General features: G+C 39.9%; 1 protein-coding gene across 1 annotated transcript; it reads right to left on the bottom strand.

Moving 5' to 3' along the window:
- Positions 1–425: 425 nt before the first annotated feature.
- On the bottom strand, positions 426–8,708 carry tmx1 (thioredoxin-related transmembrane protein 1). Its single transcript, XM_085257490.1, has 8 exons — positions 8,467–8,708; positions 8,018–8,133; positions 7,713–7,758; positions 6,245–6,373; positions 4,075–4,120; positions 2,774–2,875; positions 2,579–2,645; positions 426–2,486 (listed from the first exon to the last, which is right to left on the bottom strand). Exons 1-8 carry the CDS (start codon positions 8,628–8,630, stop codon positions 2,254–2,256), a joined length of 903 nt encoding a protein of 300 aa, XP_085113616.1. The 5' UTR covers positions 8,631–8,708; the 3' UTR covers positions 426–2,253.
- Positions 8,709–10,105: the final 1,397 nt, after the last annotated feature.

The following is a 10,105-nucleotide window of genomic DNA, read 5'->3' as shown; positions in this document are numbered from 1 at the left end:
CATGTCTCAAAGCTCAAATCATTTCAAACTGGTTTCATGCCTGTGACAGTTAATCTAGTAGAGACCTTTGGGATGTGGTGGAACAGGAGATTTCAATCATGGCTGTCAAATCTGCAGAAACTCTGTGACACCATGAAGTCAACATCGATCAAAATCTCTGAGGAATGTTTCCAGCACCTCCGTAAATCATCTGAAGTTCTGATGCAAAATTGGTCCATCTGGTAATAACATAGTAATAAAGTGTCCAGTGAGTCTTAATCACCCAAGTAACTCTTTACCAAATTTTTTATTTCTTCAAATATTGTCAAATCTACCACTTGACAATTTTCTCGCTTCACCTGCTTAATATCCTTTTTGCATCTTTGTCAAACTGTATATTTTACAGAATAATATCACGCAAAAGCAAAACAACAGCTAAAAGTTAATGTTTTTTAGAGTTAACCCTTTATTTAAAGAAACAATCAAGCATCACAGGTGACTCACTGTAAAGTGAGAATGCTACAAGTCATATGTACAACCAGTTTCATCCATCACCTAAATGATCAATTGGCTTTTTCAGGAATAAAAATCAGCATAGAAAAAAAAAAATCTAAATAAATGCAAGTCATTACAAGCCCCTTCAGAACGAAAACGTGTAACAAAACACTGGTCGTGTACTGGGTCTGTAGTTCGGTTAAAAGGAGGAAAAGTATACAGGAGTTAATGTTCTTTGAGTGCCATCGTTCATAAAGTGTTAATGAGACGTCAGCGCACGATGTGTGTCACTCATGCATATAAAAGAAGCTCAGGTGTTTGACATTTTTACAAGTGATGTTGGTGAGGGGAAAAAAAAAAGAAAACACGTCAGTTTTATTATTGCTCCTCAAAGCGGAGCAGCATTAGTACAGATATGCCACACATCGCTCTGGATAGAGGAATTTACCAAGTCTTCATATTGTTCGTCTTCTTAATCGCACCTACACGGCGTTGCAGACCTGGCCTCGCAAAGGGTTTTGTTTGTTTTTTAATCAAATATCTTTTCATAGTTAAAGAATCACAAGTAAAAATATTAGAAACAGATAATAAATCAGACATAACATTAATAGCTTTAGGATAACTTATGGGGAAACTAAAGAATCTACTGAAAAACATTCTCCACGTCTTTAATTTAAACTCAATATCACATCTGTGCAAGATGGCCTAGTACTTTGCTGAACAACAGAAACACAGCCTAGTCAAAGTGAAAGAGTGATGTGATCGTCGCTCTTTCTATAGCATAGATGCTATTCGAAGGGTTCCTGCCCCACATGTACCTGTGTCAAGAGGATGTCTGTAATACGGCCTGGGCTGTGTTAACTGTTCAAACTAGTATTCTAAATAGGGTCACAAATACAAGTGTAGCCACATTTGCATTTGATATACTTAAAATATTTACCACAAAGCTTGTGGCTGAGTTTAAATTAACTTCACATGAATAAAAGAGAAAACGAGCATCACTGTTTGCCGCACTCAAACCCAAGTCTAAACCATAGCTGTAACACGACGGCTAATACAAACGTAAAGATTCCTACAGTTGCTTCAATTTAAAAGCCTCCATTTGGTAAGAAGGAGGCTTTTATAGTGAAACAGCCACAGAAAAGTCAATGTGGGAAAATATCAAATCACTCCTTTTTTTTTTTTTTTTTAAATCTGCAACAAGCAAACTGAAAAACTAACATTTTAGACGTCCTTCGCCACGTTCTCGCCATCAGACACAGAAAGTGGAAAGGTGTGTGAACATTAGGGTTCAAGTTGCAGATGAAATCAAATTAAATGAAGTTACCTGTCCACATAGATAACCTACAACCCTGTTATAATAATTCAGAGATTAAAAATATAACACATTTATTTAAAAAACAATGCATAGCATAAACATCGTTGCAAAAATCCAGCCGCACTGCACGCCATACCTAAACCTCAGCCAGACCGTTTGTTTCAGAAACAGGTGTCTGGAGCGCTGCTTTTCTTTTTCCAGGTGGAGTCTGCTGCTTAGGCTTAGAGAGAGAGCAGAGGCGAAAGTCTAAAGCTCTCCTTTAAAAAAATGGGGGAGGGAGAAAAAGAAAAGAAGTGAGGCATTTTTAGGATCTTGGGGGTGAGGAACAGGACCAACGGGAAGATTTTGGACTCTGCTCTAAAAGAAACAAACAAACAAAAAAAAACACTGCTGCTCAGGAACTTGGCTCCTTCAACTCTGCTGTCTCAACGGTACTCGTGTCAAGAGGAGGCTCTCTCTCTCTAAGTGTCCTCTTCCTCTTCCTCGCCCCGGTTGCCCACCACCCGCTTCCTCAGGGCGTCGTCAGGGAAAGCCTGCCCCCTGGGTTCAGGGCGGCCCTCGGGAGATCCTCTCCGTTTTCTCCAGACCTCGTCGTGGTCCTCTTCTTCCTCCTCCTCGTCATCTTCCTCGCCATCAGCCTCAATGGCATCCTCTTGTTGCTGGATTAATCTCGCCTGATCCATAGTCTGTTTCTCTGCACAGCAGCATTTGGAGCAACAGTCAGTATCTTACTGTATATAACATAAATGTGAATTAGTATTTAGTCTAATCTATTACAAAACTCACTTGGGTAGTAATCGTGAGAAGAGAATCTTCTTGAGGGGAAAACGAAATCTGCAATGAACACCAGTAACTGCAACAGACAAGACAGGATTAACCGTTAAACCACTGGGAATGTGTGCATTTGTGATGAACGATGTAAGAGCTTCAAAACAGAATCATTTCGGTTTCATAATGACAAAGCGCGGCAAAATTACTCACCAGACCCAACGCCAGGCCAGAAAACAGAGTGGCCAAGCCAAAGATAACATATGATCCCCAAACGGGAATCCCCAGCTTCTCCGTCATGTAGTTATGACAACGCTGGAAATCACAAGAGACGAGATATTTCAACCCACATCAACAAAGCATCCCAATTCAATTATTCTTTAGATCTTTTTTAACCCGTGCTTTTGTTTATATGTAGCTAAAAGTCATATCATCAATAGAAGGGTCCAGTGAACATCTGGCGCCACCTTCAGGCCACACGCTGAACTGATTATACAGGTACAGCAGGGTAGAGCGCCAAAGATTTGAAAGTTGAATCTATAGTTTTTATAGCTTATATATACAATTTAGTTCTTGTTTTAACAGCTACAGTTCTGTGCAAAAGTCTTAAACCTCCCCTAATTTCTTTATACCGTATTTGGAAAATGGGAAAAGGGTGCAGAGATTTATTGAACATAGATGGAAATACAGAATAAGAGACAAAAAGTGAGCTTCTTATAAGCTTAAGAGTTAATTTTTGGTATGACCACAGCCTTAATGCTTTTAGGGAAGCCTTTTCTATGATTTCTTTAAGCAGTCTTCAGGAATAGAAGCTCTTCTTTGACTGCTTTTTGTTCAATATGCAGCCAAATGCAGTCAATGCCAAAAGAAAAACTTTGTAAGACCTTCAGACAGTCTGGAGGACGATTGCTCAAGACTGTTAAAAAATATTCACAAGAAAGCGGGACTCCTTGGAAACAAATGTAAAGAAATGAGGGGCAGCTGAAGACTATTGCACAGTTGTATCACAGCTGAACTGAATTAGATTCGGGAATATTCATCAGCAGCTTAACAGTAAGATATCACGACACTTAAACTGTCATTTAAAACAAAGCTGCCAACGGAGATACTCAAAATATATTTGAAACATCAAGTATGTGGTAGAGTTTACTTGTGTCCTGGTGCGTTTATCAATGTGTAAAGCCATTCTTAAGCCATCTGTCATAACCCCATGCAACTGATGTATGTCTTAACTCTGCATCCTAATTCAATTAAGCTGGGCAAGGCTTCCCTCAAAATTTCCTGTTTCCACCTATCTGAGTAATGTTTGATTACTCAATTCTCTGTAAGGTCCACTTACATTTGTTTTTCATCCAGTGTGCCAGCTCCGTAAAACTGGATTAGAAGTTTACAATTTGCACATGAAAGCAAGTCTAATTTCAACATGTAATTTCACTTTAGGCGTGACATGCACACAAAATAAATGCTTAATATGCATAATAACCTACAGCACTGAGAGAGAAATCCTCACTTACCCGGATAAACATGGAGAGCTTGAACAAAGCAGACATCGAATTCATTCTGTCAACAGAGGAGGGGAGGACAGCGTGTAATATAACACTGTTTCAATCTCTCACGTCACTACAAAGCCAAGACAAAAATAAAAGGAGCGGCACAGGAGGGTGTGCATTTGTGTCTCACTTAAAAGCATCATGAAGAAAAGAGTAAACACTTCAAGTGATTTTCTGCTTTTTCAAAGGACAACAGTGACTCATTATTATTAAACTAATTGATAAATGGAGAATGAATCATTTTCCATCACAAATTCTACCTTGAACATGAAGCAGGGCTCTAGAGTGCGACCAAATTTTTCAGTGGTGCGACTAAAAAAAAAAAATATTTGGTTGCACCTGTGCGACCAACTGTTCGGGTAGCAAAAAAAAAAATAAAATCTGCAACCTTCCCTGTGGTCAACAACAGACACACATTTTGCCCCTATCGTGGACTAAACCAATCAGAGATAGTCAGGGGCAGGACCTCTCTGATTGGCCGTGGTCCAGTTGAAAGTGCAGGTGGAAGAGAGAGGTGAATAAAGCGATATTATTCATTAAATCCTGAATCGACTTTTAAATATAACTGTGTTTTGCCAGAAATGCCAGATTCTCAGATTAAAGCTCACAAAACCATTTCAACAACAACCAAACAGCAAATGAGAGCAGGTACACGGATTCCACACAAAGACGTAAACACAGAGCCGACGCATCAGAATCAACTTTGTCTTTCTCGGCTTTCTCACCCGACGGCCCGTAGACGGACACGCTGTCGGAGCTTAGCGATCCTGATGCGTCCGGTCCGCGCTGTGTTTACGTCTTTTTGCGCTGATTCTGAGCTGCAGGTTTTGTCTCTCCAACCAAAATTCACCGAGCCAGCAGCAAAAGAAGCAGCAAACTGCGCTTCACATTTGATCAATGTCATCATGAATTTTGCTGTTTTGCTTCCACGACTATTAAAAACACACTTCATGCACAGCTAGCTCTCTCTCTATCTCTCTCTGTACTTCAAGAACAGTTTCCCGTCTCCAATCTCTGTTTTCTGTATTATTATTACCCACCAGTCTACCGTTGTTTACAGCGCTGTTGGCTGCTGTCTTTTTCTTTTCTTTTTCTTTTTTTTCACTTAAATGACTTCGGACAAGAAAGCCTATTTTTTCTGTTGTTCAATACTGAAGAAATTTAAACTTTATATGCAGAACATTGTAGAATATTTTTAAGGTTATCTGCTATAAAAAGCCAGACCAGGAAAATCTCCTTCATGTTTTTCTGTGTTTTATTCTCAGTTACTTTCACACAAAGGCATCTGCTGTGATGTTCACAATTCTGATGAAGTCAGTACTGATAAATGATCAGAATTATAATATTTTTGACTGTCTGAGGCTAAGCTGAATCGAATCGGGACTTTGAAAACCGGAATTGAATGGATTATAGAAATCAGTGATGATACCCAGCCCTAGTGAGCAGCCTAGGCACGACAGAAGTGGATGTAATAATAATAATAATAATGGATTGGATTTATATAGCGTTTTTCTAGGCACCCAAAGCGCTTTACAATACCACTATTCATTCACTCTCACATTCATACACTGGTGGAGGCAAGCTACAGTTGTAGCCACAGCTGCCCTGGGGCAGACTGACAGAAGCGAGGCTGCCATATTGCGCCATCGGCCCCTCTGGCCAACACCAGTAGGCAAGTAGGGTAAAGTGTCTTGCCCAGGGACACAACGACCAGGACAGAGAGCCCAGGGATCAAACCGGCGACCTTCTGGTTACAGATGCGATTCCCAACCCCCTGAGCCACGGTCGCCACGGATGTAGCTGTAATAGGAAAAGAACTATTGCTAACTTTTCTGTTAAGTTAAGGCCTGATCCTTCTGAAATTCATAGCCAGTGCTCTGACACGGTGTCATCAATCTTTGAATGCTGAAAAAGCACAGTGTATCCAGAAAAACACATTATATTATATAAATTATTATAAAATTTGTGTGCGCCTAACTTTTGTGCCGGTACGCCTAACTTTTTGAAGTTAGCCGTACCTGTACACCCATGGCAAAAAGTTAGTCTAGAGCCCTGTGAAGGAAAACTAATTTAACTAATAACCCGGGCTGATACAACTCTAGCATTAATAGCATAGAGAATTACTGAAACTCACAAAAAGGAAGACGGTCCAAACCAAGAGGAAACCGGCTCGACTGCTTTCCATTTCTGGTCATGAACGAAGCTGAGGAAGTCATCTTTAGTGCGAGCTCCCTGGTACTTGCGGAAGACGCCGTCCTTAGAGCTGAAACACACAGATTCACACAGATAGGGACCATCTTATCGCCTGATATACTATCAAAAAATGCGTGCATTTAGCAGCTATAGTGGCTTTGAGCCTGAGAGCTGAAGTTGAGCGACAAGCTGCAGGATAAAGTAGTGAAGTGATAAAGATTTGAATTTTCTCCACTAAACAAATGAAAAATGATTGAATGAAGTATTTTACTGCATCAAGGGAAAGTTAATTTATTTGTGCTTCTACGTTTTCATGTCATGATTTCTGCATTCTCCTGAACCACAGGTCCAATTATACGCCACTGCCAATTTATGAAGAGATAATGTGTCATTTTATATGATGAATTTATTGTTGATTCCAAACAAACAAACAAACAGAAACGCATAGGTGCTGCTCACCTGTTTGCTGCGGATTTTGTAACTGTTAGAGCTGCAACTGCAATTAGTAATGCTATGGATAGCCATCAGGAGCTGAACTGTAACTCCTTTTTTGTGCTCCTAATATAATAAACCTTCAATTTGAACTGGCAGTGCTTCAGAAGGATAAATTTAGATCTGTTGCTAATAGACAGGAATAGACAGGAATTCAAGAGCTCAGCCTGCACAAATTTGCCAATTCACTACAAACAAACATACACACACCCAGTATATAGCTAGTACTGCACATATAAACTGAAGTGGCACAGCCAGAACAACTAAAGCAGAGCCACTGTTATAATCTGTTTTAGTCAGCCAAATAAACAGTGCAGAGACACGGGTCAATCTTTCAATACTCACTGTGAGCTACAGGAAAATAAACACACTACTAGTTCAGGGGCACCAAAGAAGCCTCAGGTTATTCTTTTTTTTTTTTTCCACTTAAAAATTTGGTCTGTTGCAATCTGAAAACTTTAGCTTCAACTCTGGCAGTTTAGGCTAGGTAATTTTGAAAACTATGTGGCATTTTGACTGTACTGCATTGTTACTGGAAACATGAAGGAAATGTGGAGAAAAAGACAGCAGGTTAGACTTGATCACAGGGTCAGAACTTACTAGTTGTTCCTCATACAAGACTAAATATAAGATTAAGACTGAGAAGGGGCGGCACCTTTCCATCCGAGTCACCAAGACTGTGGAATAGTTTCCTACTGCAGCTACTTTTAGCTGATTCTTTGAACTCTATGGCAAACCAGTTAAAACGTTTTTGTTCCTATCCTATAAATCCTATTTCTGCTACTGTACTTAAGAGTCCCAATGCAAAGTTTTCTGCCGTCCACAGACCAAACCATGATAAAACAACAGCTTGCACAGCTGGGTTAACTCATTTAAAAGAGGAAGTAAATAAAACCACAAAATAACCATGAACTTACTGGTATATAGTAGGAAGTGAAGTGATGATGAATCGCCCGCTCAAACCTTAGAAAGGGGGGAGACAAGTACACCAAGTGACAGACATGTTGAAGTGATCTTCAGCTACAGACCAACATTAGTATTAACACCTTACAAGAGGCTGGAAAAACAATGACTGACTCACTGCAGAGTTGCCATATCATTGCCAAATCTGTAACATCATCCTTTCCAACACAGAGAGGTTTCCTGAACTGACCTGAAAGCTTTGTTTCATGTGTACAAGTCATTGTGTAGTTGGTAAATGGGAGCGGTCATTCAGACCCACCTGGCTGCTCTGTCACATCCACTTTTGCTATGTTGACCCCCATGTCCTCTCCCCAGTCCGCAAACTCCTTCCACGCTGGTTGGAGCTGCTGGCACGCTGGACACCAGGGTGCGTAGCTGATGGAGATCAAGTTTCACAAAGAAAGACGCAAATCAGGAGCACAATTATCACTTTCACCGTGCAGATAACCACTAATCTACGAGTTATTATGAGTCTGTTATTTAGCAAAGTGAACCCCATGCAACTGATGTAAGCTGGTTAGCTAAAAATAGCAGCTGTTAGCAGAGCTGAACAATTTGAATTTGTCCTGACTACATGTCGAAATAAAAGATAACAATTAAATAAAACTAATGACCGTTGCCTTTAGACGGCTGGACTCGTGTTTATGGGAGTTTAAAAATAAATCTAGCTGACTAGTTGTGAGCACCGGACGTTAGCAAGACACTGACAATTCAATCATCCATTCCCCAGTCAGGATCTCCTCCCAGTTAGCATCCGTTACTTCTTTGAGACTGTCCGGCTTGGCCAAAAGTGGCGACGTTGTAAAGCATATTCCCAGCAGTGAAAAGTATATCCATGACGTGTGCTTCGTTTGCAGAAGTAAAGAAAACATGTTTGAGCCTCTGGTGCTCTTGGGTGCTACTGCTGCAGCTAGCTAGCAAACACGCTGTGCCTAACTTCCGCTGTGCGCCTAAACGTCACCGGTCAGCTGACGATTCAAATTATTTTTAATTAATTTTTCTCCAAAATATAGCTGGAACCATACATTTTCAATGTTTATTTTATTTCTTAATATTTATATTTATTTATAAATATTTAAAATGTATATTTATTTATATATTTGAAAATATATTTAATCTGAACAATTTATAACTAGAACAGTTAGTAATACCTGTTTTTATGTTTTTATTTATGTATTTTTGTTTTATTTCATGAATCCTCCTGGCTTTACTTGGCAAATACACTGGATTTTTCTTCATTATTCCTTTTGTGTTTTAAAAAATTAGAAGCATTAAAGGGGAGCAGAAATGTGCTTATTTACCTTATATTTTTTCTCATCACCCATGATCTTGTTCTACTTCCTCCAGCTGCTCGCTTTTGGGGTTGGCACAACTCCTCACTGGGGTCCATCTCACCAGCATCCTCTTCTGTCACACCATTCCTCTGGATGTCCTCCTACGTCCATGGACTTCTCTGCGGCCATCCTCTTTTATTCCTGCCTGCACCTCTCTTGTCCACTGACTGTTACTTCTCCACCTTCACTACTTTCACTCCTTTCCATCTTTACTGTTACACCTGTCTCCTTCTCTTTCACATTCATGTATTCTGTGTTGTCTCTGCTGACTTTTATTCCTCTCCAGGCTCTCTTACCCTTGCTCCCTACTCTCACTATAGATCACGTCTGTGAACATCATAGTCCAAGGAGACTTCTGCCTAACTTCATCTGTCAGCCTGTCCATTACCACTCCATACAAGAAGGGCCTCAGAGCCGATCCCACCCCCTTCTTGAACCAGTCTGTCACTCCTATTGCACATCTCAATGCTGTCTTGCTGTTCTCATAAATGCACCAGCCCTCACATGCTTTTCCGCCACTCCTGACTTCCTCATGCAGTATCACAGTTCCTCTTTTGGCATAATGAAGCTTCTGACCTTATAATTCTGCATCAACACTCTCAAAGCAAACATTGCATAATCTCTCCTTTAAAATATTCGTGTTTTGTTGTTAAGTAAACGCCAACTACCAGCAGGTGGTGCTACTGTTTTTACAAAATGGGAAAAAAGAAAGAAACTGTAGCTCTTGTAGTAATGTGGGTTTGGACTTACTGGCTACCTCTTTCTCTGCATTTTTAAAAACATTTTTATTAGCTGTAAACAATAATTTATCAATTATTACTGAAAAATGTATAGATCTCAGTATTACCTAATGATTAAATCCATCCTACTGCCAGACTGGTCGAAAGCACTGCACTAATAAGTACTAATATCTCAGTACTGACTATTGCTAAAGCAATTTGGTACAAATTACATCACAAGAGGCTTTAAAAAAAATGAAAACAAGATATATGACTGTTTCCCCAGACAAAGCT

This window comes from Mchenga conophoros, linkage group LG19 (assembly GCF_057382185.1).
Source record: "Mchenga conophoros isolate Kocher_MC1m ecotype Shallow Benthic linkage group LG19, M_conophoros_male_GT1.1, whole genome shotgun sequence".
In the NCBI taxonomy this organism is placed as follows: domain Eukaryota; kingdom Metazoa; phylum Chordata; class Actinopteri; order Cichliformes; family Cichlidae; genus Mchenga; species Mchenga conophoros.
Note: the sequence above shows the minus strand (reverse complement) of the source record. Positions and strands in the feature narration are given on the sequence as shown.